Source organism: Helicoverpa zea, chromosome 4 (genome assembly GCF_022581195.2).
Source record: "Helicoverpa zea isolate HzStark_Cry1AcR chromosome 4, ilHelZeax1.1, whole genome shotgun sequence".
In the NCBI taxonomy this organism is placed as follows: domain Eukaryota; kingdom Metazoa; phylum Arthropoda; class Insecta; order Lepidoptera; family Noctuidae; genus Helicoverpa; species Helicoverpa zea.
In genome coordinates this window covers 2491711-2512900 of record NC_061455.1, presented here as the reverse complement: position 1 = coordinate 2512900, position 21190 = coordinate 2491711, and the positions used below count along the sequence as shown (strand labels likewise).

The window sequence follows — 21190 nt, the reverse complement described above, 5'->3', positions numbered from 1 at the left end:
CCGAAAATGCAATCAGTAAAATTTTTGTCTGTCTGTATGTTCGTTATGGAAACAAAAACTACTCGACGGATTTTAGTCGTTAAAACTAAGTAGTAGTAGGCTAGTCCGCATAGATTTAGATAATTGTATAGGCTGGTGATTATTATTTCTTCCTCTCTTTGCACAAAATCTAAAAAAAATGTATGTAGGTAAGGTTTTCCTTAGTTTTTATTGCCAAATATTTCGTAAGGTACTTAAACCTCGGATGCATTTTTAACTGATCGTAAACCACACTTATTTGTCAAGCACAAGATTACGAAAGACATCGTGCGTCATCCATTACTGAAATGAATGAATTTCACAAGAATTTACTAGGTCGATACCTGCTTGATAGGTATCTTATCTTAGTCTACAAAAAATCAGATTTTGTAATATTGGTCGTTTTAGCACAGATCAATAAATATTTTAATAAAATATATCGGGTTATTATACTTGTTAAAACGTTAACTGTAAGTTTTAGCTTTAGCTACTTTCTATCAAACCAATAACACAGTTATCATTAAAAACTTAAAATTTATACTTTTTCTGAAAAAAAAAAAACATGAAAACTATGCATTTGATACAAATCATCATCCTGCCCTTATCCCGACTTTATTCAGCGCAACATATGGTGACTATTGGTGACTCATTATTATCCATGGATCTAAGCGCACTCACGGCTGGCCATGACTTTGAACTAACGCATAAAGTAATAGTCCCGAACGAGGTTATCTAAGGTTATCATTATAGGTACAGCTAACTACACTATTGAATGAACTTGAGCTTTATGCTACTTGTGAGATGACGTCAAAAAGAAAAGAAACATGCGGGGAGTGGCGACTCCAAATAAAATGTTAGATAATAATGTCAGGCAAATCCATAGGTAAGCTAGACCACGACTAGACTAGAATCGGTAACCAGTGAAAATTTTGTCGCCGCGTGGAAATTTTCAATAATAAAATGTGAAATAACTCTGAGGCGCCAGAAGTAAGTAAGCTCATTAAGTATACTCAAGAAGCTGAGGTACTTCTCAAGTTAAACGCAGCAAGCAACAAACGTCAAGTATGTCATTGTTCAACTATAACTACTCATTTATACATATTATGTAAAGGTAACATAATAATCTCCTGTCTTTAACTTTCTGACGTTAAATTACAATAATTTACTGAAAGTAACGTGAGCATTAACAGGTGATAAATTGCTCAAACGCTCACTTTCTCTGTAAGCGAAACTGTCTTAGTTGAGTTTCGAGACGCGAAGGGACATCGCTACATAGTATATATAAAACAAAGTCGCTTTATCTTTTTCTGTCCAAACTCAAACTCAAAAACGTTTATTCAAATTAGGCTGATAAATCAGCACTTTTCGAACGTCAAAAACAAAAGACAGCCCCCAAAACGCCCGCCCTTCACCACTTCCTATGTGTCCCTATATCGTACGCACCGCATGAGGTTTTTTTAATAGATAAGTAGAGTGATGGAAGAGGAAAGTTTATATGGACAATAACATCCATTAAATAGTCGAGAAATACTTTTAAGTATCCCGTGCGAAGCCGGGGCGGGTCGATGGTTACCTATAAGACGAATTAGTATGGGATAGGACTACAAGCACTTGGTAGAATTAGCTGATTCTTACGGTTTCACCTACGCTCCGTGGAACTACTTCCCATGGTAACCAGATAAAATACAGCTTATGAATAATGAAATTGCGTAGCTTGTTAACGTGAAAGAATTGATTAAATAGGTCCAGAGATTACTTCTACGTCAAAAGATTTTTGAGGTAAAGTTTGTACTTTACCATTCTATAAATACATAATTACTATCTATTTATAGTGTCTACTTATATGCTCACCATAGGTGTCCTATGTTCAATTAACTACTAATGGTTCCATAGGCCACTTAAATATAATCTAGGCAGGTACCTACTCTAATAAAAGTTCTAATAAAAAAGAGTCTAATAAGACCAGTACGGTCTATCGACTCTTTTTTATTAGAACAAACTGTAGGTACCTACTGGACATCCATATATATAAGTTCCACGCAGTTGCATTTCTTCACAATAATATAATGAATACTACATACATATTTATTAATTCTAATATCATAGAGCTAAAGATGAAGACATAATTATGGCCTTACTACAAAAACTTAAACGCCTGTTTTACAGTTGTCTAAAAAAATTGTGGCTGCAAAATGAACCATATGTCAACGTCATAATTTGTCATTTTTTTAGACAAGGCTTAAACTGACGTTTAAAAGTTTTTGTGGTAAGACGGTATGTCTGTCTATTTCCCTAAACGCGCTTATCTCAGAAATGAATGGTTCGATTTGAAAATTATTTCAGTGTATTTAATTATTTCTATCGAAGAAAGCCATAATAAGCTACTTTTTATCCGCGGATGGAACTGTGTGGAACAGCTAGTAAATAAATACACATATTTATACTTCCTCGCATGATAACAGAGTGTAAATAATGATGATATGTTAAATAGTTTGTTTGTGCATTCAAGTCGATAGCGGCCACTAGCATGATTTATTATAGTTGACGTATGTAAACATAAATGTGAAATGCAGTTGCAGCGTTGAAAAAGTTTAGTTTTCTAAATCGTTTCGAGTGAAAGGGAGTAAAAGATAAATACCTACTTGAAGAAGTGCAAGAAATTGTTAATGAACATTTACTTCAGCCATTACTTCACATGGTCATAAAGCACAAATTAATTGGTACTAACAAATAAATAATAATTTGAACACTAATATAACTTACATCATTCGAATTCCTGACTATACCTACTTTCTAAGTATCTGTAGATATAACAAGCGTTATGTCTATCACCCTATAATGCAAAACTAACCTTGCACTTTATAAACATGCATAATCGACACGGCCCTACAGAACGAAATGCTCTGAAAATAACACGCGACGGCCGGTCGACCGCATTTCCTACCGACCGACAACAGTACGATTCTAACCGCGGTCCGGGGTACATCGCACCATGCGGACACTCGCCATAATATTTCTCGCGATCTTCGCCGTCCACAATGTACAACCCGCGCGAATACTCGGACTCTTCCCACATACGGGGAAAAGCCATCAAATGGTTTTTGACCCCCTACTCAAAGCTTTAGCCGAAAGGGGACACGATGTCACCGTAGTTTCGTTCTTCCCCATCAAAGATCCACCAGCGAATTACACCACCGTCAGCCTCGAAGGCATTGCTGCACTAGGATTAGAAACTATCGACTTAGCATATTTCGATAATCCAAACACAATCCTCAGTATATTGGGCGTTGAGAAAATCCTTAAACAAGTCACCGAGTTCCAACCTTTAGCTGACCTAGCTACGGGAATATGCTCAAAAATCGTAGATTTTGCGCCTTTAGCGGATGCTTTGAAGAAAAGTTATGACGTTGTTATAGTGGAGAATTTTAACAGTGACTGCATGCTTGGACTTGCTCATGTTTACGGGATCAAGGGACCGTTTGTTTCGTTATCGTCAAGCGCTTTGATGCAGTGGGTTCCTGACCGCATGGGGCTAACTGATAACCCGTCATACGTGCCAATTGTGAGCTCTGAATTCACTTCCAAAATGACCTTCCTCCAAAGACTGGAAAATACTGTGATGAACATGTATTACAAAATCTGGTATCGATACGCGATCCAGTTGAAAGAGAAAGCGATTATTGAGAAGCGTTTTGGTAGAAGGATCCCAGATCTGCAAGACTTTGCGAAGAACGTGAGCGTTATGCTGGTGAATACGTTTCATAGTATGAATGGTGTTCGTCCTTTATTGCCTGGTGTGGTGGAAGTGGGGGGAATGCACTTGGATCATAGCAGGAAACCAATACCTCATGTAAGTACCTACCTATCTACATGGAAATGTTTCCCTTTATCACACGCGTTTGCCGATTCGTTACGCGATTCGCTTTGATTTACGTAACTTATGATCGTACCATGAAACATTCAGTTAAGAATTGTAGGTAATTAATGCTTATTAAATACTTTTATTCTAATGAGTATTGTTCTATTTTCAATTTTGAACGGTATTTATGAAGTTTAGTTACGAGTTTTAATTTAAATGGGTCTCTAATTAATGACTTTGGCTACCAGGTTTTTTTAGTCACGTTTACTGAAAATTGGTATAAGCTAGTTTCATGCCGAGACTTCTCTTGCTTACCACCTGCTGCTTAAAATTATGACAGTAGAGGTATATTCATTTTACGATAAAAAAAATGTTATAACAGAAAACAAAACAATATTGTTATCATTTTACTGAAATCGCATGATTTGCGTTCGTCAACCGCATTATTAAGTATTTTTTCTTATTTATATTATTCCCTATTAAAGAAACATATTTACGACAAGAAATCGTTATGGACTTCACATATATATAAAATGTGCCTATATCATACTTACATTCTTAGCTTGTGTAGGTATGTCCTATTGTTTAAACCTTTCCTAAACAATAAAAAATAAAGTATACTAAACCCATTCAAACACAATTAAGTTAAAAAAGCACGCTATGTTTTTATTAATGAACCAGTTAGAAAAATAATTTCTGCTCAAAGCGGTCATTAATTTTAATTCAGCCTAAAAATAAAAGAAAGTTTGTTGCGCAATCGAAATGTTAATCAGAAACTAGTTTTTAAAAGGCTTAACAATTATCTAACCAATACTTAACATTACCTTCTTTTTAATGGAAATCGTGAATAAATACGCAGTATAGATAACATATCATAAATAGTATGTACGTGTATAGCCATGGAGTTTCTTACTGCTTTTCTCTACCTCTATAGGACTCACTTTAAGAAACTGAACAACTACGTAGCTTATGACTTCATCGGACCCTGCAGGGGCCTATTTGAAATAAAAACTTTTGTGCTTGCATGAAAACTCTAATACATGCATCAATATATTCTAGTCTATATTTTCTAGGTTTTAACCTCAAAGACAAGAGTTAGGGCTATTGATTTTTTCAGTAGCGTGACTAAATATTACTTAATGTTTACCCTCAGCCATCTCATTCCTTCTCTGTATTAGAAAAGGTCTGTGCCCAACAGTGGGACGATAAAAAGACTGATGATGATGATCTCGTCGTATTTTACAAACACTCTTTCTACCTTCATTATCTCCCAGGCCTTTTTCCCAACTATGTTGGGGTCGGCTTCCAGTTTAACGAGATGCAGCGGAGTGCCAGTGTTTTACAAGGAGCGACTGATTACCTAACTTCCCCAACCCAATACCCCTTGGTGAGACAATCAGTCTTTCTACCTTCAATGAATGAAAAGGCAAGTAGACTATTGTATTACCCAACTCCCACAAGTGATATTGCATACGTAAACGCGACTTAGAAGCCCCAGCAACGCATGTTGTTATGAATGTACTAATTTATATCGGGCATAAGTAGTTCAAATGTCAAATAAAAAATATCCCAAGTAAGTTAAAAAAAAAAACAATTATGGTCATAAAGTGTTATCGAAGTTTAAAAGGTCGCGTAAATAAAAAATATAAAAATTGCGCAAATCAAACAAAATTGTTCCCGGTTTTGGAGGGTTATCAAAACTACAAAAAGTAGGTATTATGAAATGTTGCCAAATCTTTACATAAAAATACAAGAACAGACGTAACAGTAGTTATTCCTACCACAATGCCACAAAATTTAAATTACGATCGGGGAAAATTGCAGTAGTCTATGGAATTGCAGAAAGGCGCCAAGATTCCCTTGTTTTGAATTATTGTGGTTTTCTGGTCAAAAGTGAGGTTTTTAAAGCATTTGCATTTAAAATAAAAATTTAAATCAGCTGCTATCGAATGGGTTTCCGGTTAAGTCTTTTAAAATAATTATGATTTTTAAACCAAAGATGTAGAATAAATACCAGTAAAAGTCAAAAGCCCCTGATCATTGGCATTGGGTATTAACTCAAGGAGTACTTAACTGTGTCATCCAGCGGACATATTCATGTTAAACAATTGAATGACGGATAATATCTTTCAAAGCATTATGTATCATCATTACGCTTGCTCCAAACATTGGTTCCAACACGTTCCAACGTTGGAAGTGGAGGAAAGGCTACATAAGTAACCGATGATCTGTCGATATAATTTATGTAGGTACCAATTGTACCTAGTTCTTGTTATTTTAACTTTACTAAACTACAATCTAAAGGGCCTTTCTTCACATGCAGTAGTGACTTGATAATATAATAAATTTTGAGAATCGTGAATCATCTTCGAACACGCAAAGCTAATGGACTCTGTACAAATTATTGGTTCAAATGTATGTCACCAACATTTATCGTTGGCCTCAATATTAGTTGCAGTCATTGAATATGATAGACACAATTGCAGTGACTTGTAGTGTTTGTAAACACGAGTAAAATGATACCGTATGCATGCGTTGCACAGCCATCTCTTATTTATAATGATCGGTGTTGCATTTCCGTGTTATGCATGATACACGGCAGTCAGGGGGAGCGCAATTCAAACCAGTTGGATAACTCGATATTTCCAGGATATAGAAAAGAGGAAGATTCCAGGCTTATTTTTGAATGGCTTTATTGATTTCTTTCGTATGAAGAACAATAAATACCTAACATGACTTCGTAAAGTAGTTAATTAGATTTAGGTAGCATAATATTGAGGAGCATCGAACTAAATGTAATCATTTGAGGTCACTGGTCACCCCTTATTGTGGCTTCTAAAGTCAAGACTTTAAAATTAATGCTTATTTTAATATTTATTACCCAAGTGACAATCGTTTGGATTTTTTTTTTCGTTTTGGGAACGTCGGCTTATTTTTTAATTCTGGAGTAAAACGTAGTTCCAAGGTTTAAAACCATCTCAGAAGTATGGTTTAGCATGTAAATATACTACTCTCGGACCTCATAGTAGCAAAAACTTTATGACATGGGTAGGTAATCGGTTAGTTTTCAATTTAGTTTCACTTTCTAAGATGGCGCGGAGAAAATAAAATAACAAGAAAGTACCAGCCTATCTACTCAATCAAACTATCTAGTAACTTTCTGATTTCAAGACGTATTTACTGCGAAACTAGTTTACGCGCCAGAATCGGCCCATGTTAGGGTGCGTCCACATCTGGCGAATGCGCCGCGAATGCGCAGCACGCGAGCCGATCGCGAGCTGTCCGCGAGCTGCGCGCGTGCATTTTTGTTCGTGCGCCGCTTCTGCGCCGCCCGCGCGCAGCTCGCGCGCGACCTAAGCGCCGCACGCGAGCGGCGCGCAGGCGGCGCGCGACGTCTGCCATCTTCGATAGTACTGAGCCAATATACGGAACTGTAAGGGCGAGAACTGATTGCGCGCAGATCGCGCGCCGCTCGCGCGCTCTATACGAGCCTTGCGTGAGTTGCGCTAAAGAGGCGCACCGAACTATTGCAGTGACTGCACGCGCGCAGGTCGCGGACAGCTCGCGATCGGCTCGCGTGCTGCGCATTCGCGGCGCATTCGCCAGATGTGGACGCACCCTAAGTAGTTTGCAATAAAAAGTTTAAAAATGTGGCGCAGGTTAATCTATGACTACATGAATGCATTGAAATGAGTCCCGTTACTCATCTAGTATTGAATTAAGTCGGGCAAAGTTGTGACGAAGAGATGACCCAATACCCATGATGATTTAAAAAGTCAGGAAAACTATTATGTGACGTTTACGTCATTTCAAAATACATATTAGATAGATATGGACGTATAAGACTGGATTTCCTTCCGTTGGGATTTTTGCTGAGTCAACCAAACTGAGTTTGATGCTGTACCTACAGTAAATCAAATTCAGGAAATACACGAGGAAAATCTAAGAATAAGTTAATAAATAGGGATTTCAGAAATTAAACCTACCTACTACGTAATAATTGTAACACCCGTAGTAACCATTGAAGTACTACACAAGAAATATTGTTAAAGTTTAGAACTCTCTCAATATAAATAATGCCTCTTTAAAAAAAAAGTACTCTTTCAATATTATATTATATTAATATTGAAAGAGTACTTTTTATGTTAGTTTGATACTTATAGTAAATCTATTGTATGCACTATAACAGTTTTCTGTAAGGAGAATGCAAAACATTTTAGTTATTTTTCTGTAAAAGTAGCTACTTTTAGCCTTGACAATAACATCTAAATACACATACAACACGCAATTATACAACTATTTTACACCAACGTGTGGCCTAACAGACAATATATTATTACCACCATGCTCCATTTATTTGCGTCAATAGGTTGCCTACCTATTTTTATTCCGACTTCAGAGACAGTTGTCACCCACGACTAATATTTTTATCCCAATACAAGTGTCACCCACGGCTATTTTTTTTTACCGGGGCAACTGTCGCCCATGACCTACATAAAGGTACAATTTTTAATCAGCCTATGGCGTTTAGGTACTAATTAATAAATACGGAGATAAGGTATGATAGATAGAGATATGGTGTGAGCGACGAAATTATATTATATCTAAGCTCAAGATAAGCTCTTAGCTTTGTCATGTGATTATCATAATCATGATACTTGATGAATAATGACAGATGTATCATTAGAGATAAATGACCTGTTTCCCGCATCCTGAGGGAACTATACTGCGCACCCGGATAAAAAATATTGTAGCCCCTGAATAGAGTTATGCTTTATATGAGAAGAGAACGAATTGTTATTTATCTGCCATTGGATTGTATTTTTTTTTCTGACAAGGAGTTTTTTGCGCCACATCTTCCCATCAAAAACACACAGGAATGCGAAGGGTAGACGATTTGGGGGCTGGGCAATTTTTTATCTTCAAGAGGAAGTCTACTTAGGTAGTTTGAATGAATGATTCAGAATGGAGATTCTTTGGGTTGCGTGGCTTGTGAAACGCTAAAAAAACTCTTGTTATGCTCTACTAGGTTCTATATCTGTAGGTAGTATGTGATATTGTATGCCCTACTTGTTCATGGCATGTAATGGTTACTGAAACTTTATGGGAACAATCGATGTCCATTTAATTAATTAGTAGATCGTTTGTGTTTGTATTATGAAACTGCGGGTCAATTGTATTGACCATGCGTTTACCAATTGAGGCAATGCGCCGATCTATCAGACAGATCTCAATAACATACATGTGATATTAAAACAGTAGGTTCACTTACTCATGGCCTCCTTTTGAGCACTTTTATCTGCCGTTTATGTCTTGAAATGCATCTTTAAAAAAAAAAAGATCGCCGTTCTATTTTCAAAATACCATCGTTAACATAAGACCTCTTTTGTTTCAGTACATCGAGCGATTCCTGAACGAATCTGAACACGGGGTCGTATTGTTCAGTTGGGGATCTCTTATCAAAACGGCTTCGATACCCAAGTATAAGGAGGATATCATTGTGAATGCCCTTTCGAAGTTGAAGCAGAGGGTTATATGGAAGTATGAAGACAGTGATGAGGAGGGCACACTTACTGGCAACATCTTGAAGGTCAAATGGATACCGCAGTATGAGTTACTTCGTAAGTATTTCAATAGTTTTCTTAGAAATCTTAAAGAAACAGATGTTAGTTACACAGTCTAATTTTGGCAATTCCCCTTTGCTCTCAAAGTGACGAGACCCGCGCTAACCTGAACCATGTTGAGTAAGGTCAACAAAAATGTGTTCGTTTCGGCGCGAATCTACTCCTAGCATTTCGCGCAGATAGGTTGCAGTTTCGTGGGCATTTTAAATGTTCGAATACGTTTGTTGGAGCAAGTAGACTAGAATACATATTTGTGTTGCACGCTGCGCTATCTCGCCTTTAGTCTGACTATTCTTGCCGTTAGCGACAGATACTTTAATTGACAGACGGACAACAAATTGATCTTGGATACTGTTACAAATAAATTCATATATAATCAACAATAACAATAAATCTTCTCCATGAGACCAACTTTTTGGAATCGTGCAATTAATTTAACGTTTCATAAGAGCCTGCAAAGGCCTATTTGAAATAAAAACAATTTGATTTTAAATACATATGTGTTTTACACTTGTTAGTGACTGCTGCTATTGTGTGTGCATGCATCGTCTTCATTTATTTACTTACATGTAACCTACTTCCTATAATTGCCTATTAATACTAACATTGGTTGACAATACGCAATGTCATGCAGGCAGATCATATACTGAGGAAATGTTAACGCATTTATTAAGACAACTATAAAATTCTAAGGTCATTTCTAGGATATTAATTAACTTTATAGGCTACGAGCCATATTTCATTGCAAGTTAACCCTCGAGCCCTTAGATCATTTGCACTAATGTGACGATAGCAGTCATTTGTTTAATATTTAGGTTCTTTTACTTAGCAACTGAAACCAAGATAAGTAGAAGATACTAAATAGTATACTACTTCAGCTAAGCTGTACTTGCCCTAATTGATTCGCATGTATAAAACTACACACTGAATCTATTACGGACTCAACTACATTTTACATTTTCTCTCTCTATTTAAATGAAGATGGAACTTTTTCTAGAACGTCCTTTTTGGTCATCATCATCTGCCTAGCTTATTCCCAACTGTGTTTGGGTCGGCTTTCAGTCTAACCAGATGCAGCTTAGTACCAGTGTTTTACAAGCAGCGACTGTCATCTAAATAATTATTTAATTCATGCAGTCATCTAGGCTTCTTTCCATAAAAATAATCATTCTTAGAAGGAAGCAATAAAGATGAGTGATGTGGAATTAGAATTACATATGTATTAGTATCACGCCTGATTGTGGTCAGATAATATTAAAATTACCATTATTAGATTTATATTCCCTCGTAATTATAAATAAACATAGGTAATAGGGAAAATACAGACTGCTAGTGTAATCCGAATTAAGACCTAGGTATCTATCCTTAGGATAGATATTGAAATATAAAGCTTATAAAAAATAATCTACAAAGACCAATCTTTTTTTTATTTACGCTTAATTACAATTAATACCTTATTGACAATCAGATAAGAATGTGTAGTAAGTAGGTAGGTAACTAATGTTCAGCTTACGATACGAGCATATTACCTTCCTATAATTACGAAACAGATTAAAATCTTTATTTGCATTCGTTTCTTCTTTCTAGATCTTACTTTTGTAACCCGTTTATTTTCTGGCATTTATACATGTCACCCCCCGTACAGTCGTCCTACTGTCACGACGGGTAATAGGTAGGTAACTTTCTGACACTCTAACTTCTTACGAACCATAAAAAATGGCACAGATTAACTCTTTCGAACAGTCACACAAAATCGTGCATGTTTCTAAATAATAGTGATTTAGGGGAGCACTTACTATAACTCAAAAAAATCACGCATTATACTAAGTATAACATTTTCAAAACCTTTCAAAATTTCCTTTAATTTCCTCAGAACATCCGAAAGTAATCGCCTTCATCGCCCACGGAGGTCTTCTGGGCATGACAGAAGCAATTTCTGCTGGTAAACCGATGCTGATCGTGCCGTTCTATGGAGACCAGCCCCTGAATGGAGCAGCAGCCACCTCCATTGGTCTTGGGAAGGCCATTTCGTATGCTGACATGACGGAGAAGAGTCTACTTGAAGGACTGCAAAGCGTTCTGAGTGCAGAGTGAGTACATTAAACTGCTTAGATAAGATACATCATACATTTAGATCCTATTAAAAAGTCCCTGATAAGCCACACAATAAAATTCGTCGACGCTTTTCGCCTAGTCTGGTATACTTTTACCTGAAACTATAACCTACACTAGCTTCTGCCAGCGGTTTCACCCGCATCCCGTGGGAACTACTTCCTGTACCGGGATAAAAAGCTAGCCTATAGCCTTCCTCGATAAATGGGCTATCTAACACTGAAATAAATTTTCAAATCGGACCAGTAGTTCCTGAGATTAGCGCGTTCAAACAAACAATCAAACAAACAAACTCTTCAGCTTTATAATATTAGTATAGATTATTATTACTTTACTTTTTATTACTTCTTATCCGGGTTCGTGCAGAGGTTCCCACGAGATGCGGGTGAAACCGCTGGCAGAAGCTAGTATTAGTATAGATTTCTTACAGTAAAAGGTCTTACAGAATAACAATTCACAAACTAACTGAGCTTTTTTCTTTTAATAATAGGCAAGATGGCTGATGGTTTAATTTAACCAAATGGAGTGACGTAGGTTAGATACCTACCTGTCCTGAAAAAATATTTCAAAGGTGCACGTACCTATAGTATCAATTAGTATATCAGACGCTGACACGCATATAAGCTAACAACCAGCTAAAGTGCAATTGAGAACTTTGCTCTTCAATATAGGTACCCAGATCTGATAATATTATAACGAGATTTCAATTCTTGATCTCGATACAGACATTGATTAATTGTTATAATTAAGTAATTATGTACACATTAATACAGATAGATGCATTGTATAATAAACCCATTTTAACGCCATAATGTCGTGTATGGGCAATCAAAGACGAAACGCCATCTTACTTCCGACAAGCCTGGGTGTTATGCATAAACAAATATAACTCATTTAAATAAAATACATAATTATACCATTTACTACATACACATTTGCAAATTATTACATCTCTTCATAGTTGAGGGTTGTCATGTGTTAGGGAAAATAAGTTAAAAATAATTGCGTTCAAGGCTGATTTCGACCACGGCGGTTTTTCTCATATGAAGAGATCAGCCAGCTGCACAGGTGTGAATTATGGTGCATAAGTTTCACATCTATGCAAGTCATCGGATGATTGAAAACTTACAAAAGTCTGAACTTTATGAGTGGCAATTCACATTAAACCTTATTAAAATTTTCTAAAGCTTCGTGAACTTTGTGTTTCTTGATATAAAATAAGAAAACCGTAATGGTAGGTACCTACCCTACCCATTATGGTTTTTTTAGCAGAAGTTTTCCAATATTTCCCATAAGACAGTGTGAACCCTAGAATAGCAGATAAGAAAATTGATTGGTTTGTTTAATCCCGCAATATGTCAAGTTAGTATGGAAATCACAATTCATTTCCATTTTCCAGGTGTTGGAAATTTATTATTTATTGAGATCGTGCACGCTATTAGGGATCTTGTTACCATGTCGCTACTATTTACATAAGTAGGTACCTAACCCTGCCTAACTAACAAGTTAAGTCAAGTACTAGTAGTATTACGATATTTGACACGAACGTAGGTAAGTTAAGTAGCACCATATACACGATATCGACTATCTTTTTTCGGTACGCCTGGGGCGTACCGAAACTGAGGCCTGAAACGACCAAGATATTTTTCTGCATAAATTGGAAACGCTTAACGCTAGAAGGAATAAAAAGTATTATGAAAATGAATGACGATAGCGCTAGACACTACACTACCTATAAAATTGGTAATAATGACATCTATAGAACTTAAATCTCATCACGATTAGGTAAGGTAAAACCATACACCATGGGTCATTTCTAGAAAATCTAAAGATTCACGAATAAAGCCAGACCAGAAAACGTAATAGCTAAAGTATTTCCTTATAATTGCAGCGCAGTCAGTCACGTTCTGGTGGTTTTAGACTCGTATTACAGAAGTTCTAGATAATCAGATTTCTATAGACGATATCTTTATGTGGTTATGCATCACGGTAGAATTTCGTGTCGGGATTTACACCGCCATCACTTTGTATTTCTGAAGAACTTACTCCTCACGCGTCCGCAGTTTGTGACTATTGTGTAGTCAATAGTAGCCACCTTCGGACAAGCAATACCTAATGTCTGTCTGTACGTGCAAATGCGCAAGAAATACCTAGTTGACACAAAGAAGACCAAAATGACTCCTACGTGTTGTATTTATCAGATGTTATAGGCTCGATAGCTAGTAATTTATGAAACACTACCTTCTTTTACGTGGCGCAGTCGGCTTAAAATAACTTACCATTTTGTATAGGGAGTAGGTATAATTTTATCGCCTCATTTAGGAAAATCACAAAATAGGTTTACATTTCGAGTTCATATTTAGGATTCATGCCAAAATTACTTTGTAGGAAATGGCGATATGCCAAATAGTTCCTATCCCCATACCTTCCTAACTAAACAACCGAGCTACCCAAAATAAACCCTTACAAGTTCTATTAGTAATTGTAAAAACAAATTTAGAGATGGCGTAATACAATTATATAGGAGAATTATGTCATGAACATTATCAAGACCTAGGCTAGGTCTTAATATAAATTCAAACGTGGCGCCAAATCAGATCTCTATCAGTCTAAGAGCTTCACTTTATCTGTAACATGTGTAACACCTGGCAATAAATATTAGAATAAGATAAGATGTTCCAAAGAATTAGAAAACCCGATCAAAGGATGATCTATAATCCAAAATATCCATTCAAAATCAAACTCAAAAATATTTAAGTAGGTACCTACCTAAATTAGGCTGATTTATCAGCACTTCGCCAAATCACCCAGGCAGCTACCTAAGTACCTATATCTTGAGGCATATTCCAGAGTTAGATAATACGTATAAGCTACCTAGAAAACCACTAATCGTGTAGGTGGGAGACAATGAAAATCGATAGTTTGAAACAGGTCACCGCGTTATTTGTAGACAGACTGGCAACTATCTGCAAAGGTCTATTCTGCATCAAGGGTTAATTTAGAACATGCTTGTCTGGTAAACCCTTTAAATTTTCATAGCTTTTCACGACTTTTTACACCTAATGTTACTATAATTTCGTTCTGAAAAAACTTACTTATGTAGGTAGGTAACGATCTAAAAATATTTGTGTTGGAAAAATCCCTAAACCTATTTTCAAAGCTCGCCATTGTCATAAAACTAAAAATGATTGTGCAAGAAAAACACAAAACAGTTTTTTACCAATTTTTTTCTATAATCTATAGATATTTTTAGGAAGTGGGTATATGTGCCAAGAATGTTTCCTATACATACCTACCTACACAATGTCGTAAAATTTTAGGCTTCATGTAGGTATAAAATTAGTCTGTCACCGTTTCACGCACTTACACCGTGCTCTTTAGTTTACATAAATAAACTATTGTTTTCCAGGCTTGTCAATCATCGTTTGTGTTACAAGATATTTGTAACACGTTTCAACAATAACGTTTGAGATTTATAATTAGTTAACAAAACATGAAAAGGTTTACAACATTAGGATAATTTAGTATTTAGGATTTATGTTAAGTGTACAAAAGTAGATACCTACCTACCTAATACATGTCCAAATGTCAAATGATTTCTAGATAGGTACTAAACTATTACTATGTTTTGAAATTTACACATTCCGACGTGTAATTAATTACCTCTTTCATACTTACTTACACACCTATACATCATTAGATATTTATGTTCCTGCTATTAATTCATACATTTTAAAAGTTAATAGGTAGTTGATAGTTTTAACCGATTTAAATCATTGAATTATTTGCTGATAGGTATTTTACGTGAGAGGTTTCTGAATTGCCATCATTCCGGTGGTTCACCTTAACAATTCGGTGGGACTACCTAAAAGTATTTCTAGGAGAAAGGTCCATTCTCAGAAGCTCCTCCACCATGAGTGTTGGCTTAGGTCAAGGCTCTAAATGTGTCCAGGGAATGATTGGAGTTCCCTTGCCAGATATGTCCGAGAGGAAGGCCATGAAGTTTTCCCCGAGTGCAGCCTTTTGAGTTTATCTCCCTAAAAGGGTCTCGGGATACTCCAATATATTCTACCCTGTGTGGCCTACGGGTGGCCATAATATGAAGGATTTTTACTTTATACAAAATTATTAAACAGTTATCTCTTTCTTTTCAGAATGCGAGTAAGCGCAAGACGGGCTTCCAAAATGTGGCAAGACAGGATTGCAGATCCCTTGGACACAGCCGTATACTGGGTCGAAAGGGTCATTCGGTGGGGTGATCAAGACCCGTTGCATTCTGCCGCACGGGACCTCACCTTCATAGAATATAACCTTATTGATGTAGCAGCTGTGATCTTACTAGCTATCGTATTTATAATTCTAGTTCTAAGGATAGTTGTGAACCAAATACTGAGACTTCTAAGTGCTAGTATGAGTAAAAAGGAGAAGTTGCACTAAGGAATATATGTTGGTACCTATTAGTGCAATTTGGCTCACTTTCAAATAGTTCCAACATAACCCAACCTCGGTTTAGGATTAGTACTGTTTTCCTAGACGTTCTCAAAATAGATCTAAGTTTATCCAGGTTTTACGACCAAAAACTTTGATGCCAAACTATCACTTTAGATTCTGAGATAAAGCTAAGTTCAGATATAAGTTTAGATCATGGAATATAAATACATAGGTAATAGAAAGCCCAGTAAATAAAACTACGATCTTTACATAACTGTTTACACAGATATATGTCCAGCGTCCACGTAGATACCGTTAATTACGAATTTATCGTTTTTACAATACAAAATTGTCGCTCTGTCATTCCACTTGGCCATTAGAAATCGCTTAGATAGGTACTGAATAATATCTATGTTGTGTAATAACTTATATTGAGTTTTCTCATTGGTCTAGCTAGCCAGAGTCAATGAACCTAAGATTTCGTTGCAAAATGCAATCTTGATGAATTGCGTTGAGGAAACTGCATCTGAGTGTGAAAAAATATGTAGCAGTAGACGATTGTAAGCATACAAACTAAAATTAAACAATAAGGTGGTCCCTAAAATAAATAATAGTAGGAATGAATCTTCACCAATTGTTTTGGCTATTTCTTTCAAAGTTTACGTACAATTTAACTACAAAAGTTACATACTGGGACGTACCTTCATATTTACCTACCTAATGCCCTATCTATGTATTTCAAAACTCAATAAAGAGATCAATAGATAACCCCATGATAAAACCATGGTTATCAAACTATAGTTTACTGTACCTACCTAGATTAAAAGATTATTCATTCAACAACCGAGGTGGATTTTAGGCAGACTGTTAATTTATTTGTTTATGTCCAAAAAATATAGATGTTGTAATAACGTTCCAAGTAGTATGTGCTGTGACAATCGGCAGGGTTTAGATAGCTTAATTTAATTATAAGACTAATTAATATTACTAACTAAGATTGCTACTGCACACATTGTGATTTTAAAGAATATGACTTCTCATGATGTACCAAATTGACTAGCAAATAGGGGTTATTATATCTTACAGGCAGCTAAGAAGAATCTATGCGTTTTTTCTCGTAATTTATCATCGCGACGGTGTCGCCACCTACCTACTACAAACTCTTTTATCTATGGTATGCAATGTTTAAGCGCGGTGCGCCTCTCACATATTGTTAAAACTGAATTACTGTATAAATCGGCTGCCTGCAATAGCCCTACATAGGAAAATAATTAAAATAACTAATGTATTTATGGATAAGATATTCATAATAAACAAAATTAAATTTATGTGTTGTTTCTTTTTTAATACAAAAATCTGTAACATTTATTTCCAACAACAGAACATATACTTCTTGCCTTGGAATAATAGCCAATATTATGAGTTACTTATGTTTCGAAATGCCAGGTTTGTTACAATGATAGGTATTACAAGCAAAAGCAAGGCTTTCCCCATATAGGAACGGGGGTATTTAAACAACCACAGATGAAACTTAAAATTTCAAACCACGTTTAAACTATCACATTGAAAATAGTCGATGGCTTAAACCTAGTTTTAACGCTGGTACTTTAGAAACCACATTATAAGGTGGTAAAAATTTAATTAGTCCATTATTTTTTTTTTTGTCAAGCAAAGGCCATAATTTTATCACCCTGAGAATGGGCCCCCATTTTGTTGAAATAATACAAGAATTAACATAATTAAGTAAAGGAAGATTTGATGCTTTAATGATGAGCCTTTGATTAATTTTAGAAACTAAATAGTTTCAGCAAACACAATAGTTGTTAGCAAATATTTTATGCATGGATGTCTCGCTAAACTTAACGGCGGCCTCAGAGCAGTAAAGGTACATGCATGATACCTAAAATGCAGCGACTCGCGCTACGTTTTGAGCTGGCGTAAAGTTCGGCGAAAACCATTCCAGGCATCCAGCGGGGCCCAGTAGGGCCAAGGCCTGCCGGGGCTGCGGGATTGTTCGAAAGAGTTACCGCGGCCCTGGTACATAAAAGGCCTACGACGGAACACGACGGTTTTTAGTCAGTAAGAGCCTGACACTCCCTCACCGCTGTTAACCCACAGCGGGAGGGGTAATTTGTTAATTTTTGACGTCGTTAAAAAACTGGCATAGGTAATTAACATTATTTACTTTCGTATATTAAAAGCCATTCATTCCCCGCACGCCTTCCCTAAGCAGTCCATCACTTAAAAACCCTTCTTGGCAGTCAGGCAAAAACGACACAAAATCAAACAAAGTATATCTACAAATAATCCATCATCTGTGCCTGCACATATCAAAATAACCATTTCTGGTTGATTGCTAAATTAAAAGGCAACATCTTAAAAGCATTCCGAGTATACCAACATACATATATTGCAACTGTACATTATAATGTCAACAACCATAGTGTATGCAAATCTTCTATTCAGCTGTCTCAATTTGAAGCCTCTTTATTTTAATAGGCAGTATTTTAACCATTTCCTGGCATAAGGAGAACTCCTCATGCATCATAGCCGCTGCATCTTCACAGTTGGAGCAAATGTCGACCACAGCCTGATAGCTATCATAACTCTTTTGCACATTCCTTAACTGTGTCAGTTTGTCAACTGCAACCTTCTTCATGCTACACCGTCCAATGAACGCGTAAGCACTAATCACAGGCCGTATTAATTCGAAAGTCAATTTCGCTGGCATTACGCCATTTTTGTCCTTAACAGAATCAATGAAGTGATCGAAATTTTCGATACTCTTTTCGCAAAGACTGTTGATTTTCTTCAAAGCGTGTGGGGTCGGTTTTTCGTTTGATCTGTTGAGTTTTTCGAGTTTGATGTTTAGAATGTCCGAGTAGACCTCGCCAAGTTCATACCACAGTTGCCTGCAGTATTGAAGGTAGTATACCGGGTTGATTTCTTTTAATAAGTCTTCTAGCATATCAATACGTCTTTTGTGCATTTTAGCACGCCTTTCGTCGTCTTCCTCAAAGAAAGCAAGGTAACTATATGACTGGGAGCTGTCTTGTACCAGTTCTATGTAATCTGAGGCTAAGGTATCAAGTTTATAGTACTCCTTAGCCTTATTCAGCCAAGTCTGACAGTTCAGAAATACTTCTCTGGCATCCTGATAGGTCAGAAGAAACTTGTCCCCAATCTTGCTCTCATATTTTGACACATCTATATCTGTGAAGACTAACTTGGTAATGTCTCCTCCACAAATGTTTTCATTATCTTCCAATTTGAGATTTGACATATCTGTAAACATAAGAAATAGAGTTGATTAATTAGTACCTACTTATATCAAAGTCAAACTTGAATACAATGAAATAACTGTTGAACTTTTATTTTCTTACCTGTTATAGACTCGGTCAAATGCTCAGTATCACTCATAAGCCTAGCTTTAGATGAAGTCATGAGTAAGATACAGTATTTGGCCCAACACCTGGCCACATCAGCTGACCTGTGCTTAAATGTTTCTATCTTTGCCAGAAATACTTCATCATTATTCTCAGCCGACCCCAGTTTCTCTTCATATTGTTCAAGAATTGTAGAAGCAGCTGCCAAATGGTGCCTGGACTGGAAAAATCCATTCTGCTCAGCAAAGAATTGTGATAATGTTGCTGAATTCAATGCCCAATCTATGGGCTCATAATCATTGTACTGTAACTGTCTGCGTAAAGTTACATGACAATAAATTGCTGATTTTAAATTCTCCTTTAAAGAACCATACACTTGAGCTAAGTAGTAAAGAGTTAATGTGTGTGCTTTCTCTAGTAACATCATATCTCCCAAAGGACTTTCTCCTGTAGGGCTTACAATCTGCTCTATGGGTAACGGCAACTGCAATGTGCATTTAAAATTCTCATACAACTCTTTAGCATGCAACAAATATGTCTTAGCCTTATCAGGAGCATCGCGATTAGACCACAGTAAACCTAAATTGTTATAAACATTAATAAGAGTGATTATTATCTCTGGTTTAGAGGAGTTTGTAGAAAGCAGGTCCACAGCTTCTGTCAAAACTCTTTCACTTGATGTTAGCTCTTCAGTTTCCATGTCAATGACCCCAATATTCAGTAATACAGTTCCTAACATAGCATGGAGCTTTATGTCATCCAAACTAGTGGTACCACTGAGAAGTTTCTTCAAACTGTCGCACATACTAACAAGGATTCCTTTGGCTTTGTATTTAGACATGTAAGGCTCGTTTTCCGGGTCATTTTTGCTATCCTCGTCCAGTAGCTTACGGACCTTACCGTAATTTTCATTAAAATCATTGAGAATCTCTTTCTCCGACATATCGGGGCTCTCAGTCATATTTTTTTCGGTTTTGAAGAAGTAAATCAATATAACCTATGCGTGTTTTATATAAATTTTCCCGCAAAAACTTATATCTTGCAGTTACTTATATAGAAGCAAAACAGATACACTCAACAATAATAGCTTCTTTTCAACTTCTTAGTCATCAATTTTTATAATGAGTAAAATTAAAATTCAACTTGGTCTTATTTCTTTTTCGTAGAAACTTGACATTCGCAACAGTGACAAAACAAATGGCGTCAATTGTCATCTGTCATATCAATTGTCTTGTCATATGCTCAAAAAAAAATTATTTGCAATTTTGCATTGTTCATGGGACTTTTACTATGTAGGTCATCATGCATGCAGCAACCTCATAATGCAAAAAGCATCGATCTCAAAACAAAACCCCAATATTAAAAACCCATTCATTAGTGCCTACCGGAAACACAAGTAGACTAAACTTCAATCATTTAATCTATCATTTTGTCTGTCTATTTGTTACGAGTAATCTCCAAAATGGCTGTACCAAATTCATGGGAGCATCTACCTACTAAACATCTTGTTTGTTAATTTTGAACAGGGATTAATCGGATTATTTCTTTAAGTACCTATTCTATGGACTTAGATTTATTTTCAAGGTTATTGTTCAATTCCTACTCTATTGTAAAATATTAGAAAATAAAATGCCTATGTATAAAGAGTAAAGGCGTTGCATATGCATTGGTTCTTCAGATATTTACATTTTTATAAAAGGCTAGTATTAATATATTTTTGAACGAAACTCGTATAAACAACAAAACTACGACAAAGTAAA

The 21190-nt window shown here is 36.2% G+C and overlaps 2 protein-coding genes across 2 annotated transcripts; one reads left to right on the top strand and one right to left on the bottom strand.

The window, feature by feature from the left end:
• The first annotated feature begins 2940 nt into the window (after positions 1-2940).
• On the top strand, positions 2941-17372 carry LOC124630007 (UDP-glycosyltransferase UGT5-like). The gene is made up of 4 exons (XM_047163709.1): positions 2941-3868; positions 9273-9498; positions 11375-11591; positions 15768-17372. The coding sequence occupies exons 1-4, from the start codon at positions 3011-3013 to the stop codon at positions 16048-16050; spliced, it is 1584 nt and encodes a 527-aa protein (XP_047019665.1). The 5' UTR covers positions 2941-3010; the 3' UTR covers positions 16051-17372.
• On the bottom strand, positions 17369-20626 carry LOC124630006 (KIF-binding protein-like). The gene is made up of 2 exons (XM_047163708.1): positions 19428-20626; positions 17369-19329 (listed from the first exon to the last, which is right to left on the bottom strand). The coding sequence occupies exons 1-2, from the start codon at positions 20389-20391 to the stop codon at positions 18503-18505; spliced, it is 1791 nt and encodes a 596-aa protein (XP_047019664.1). The 5' UTR covers positions 20392-20626; the 3' UTR covers positions 17369-18502.
• Between the last annotated feature and the right edge of the window lie 564 nt (positions 20627-21190).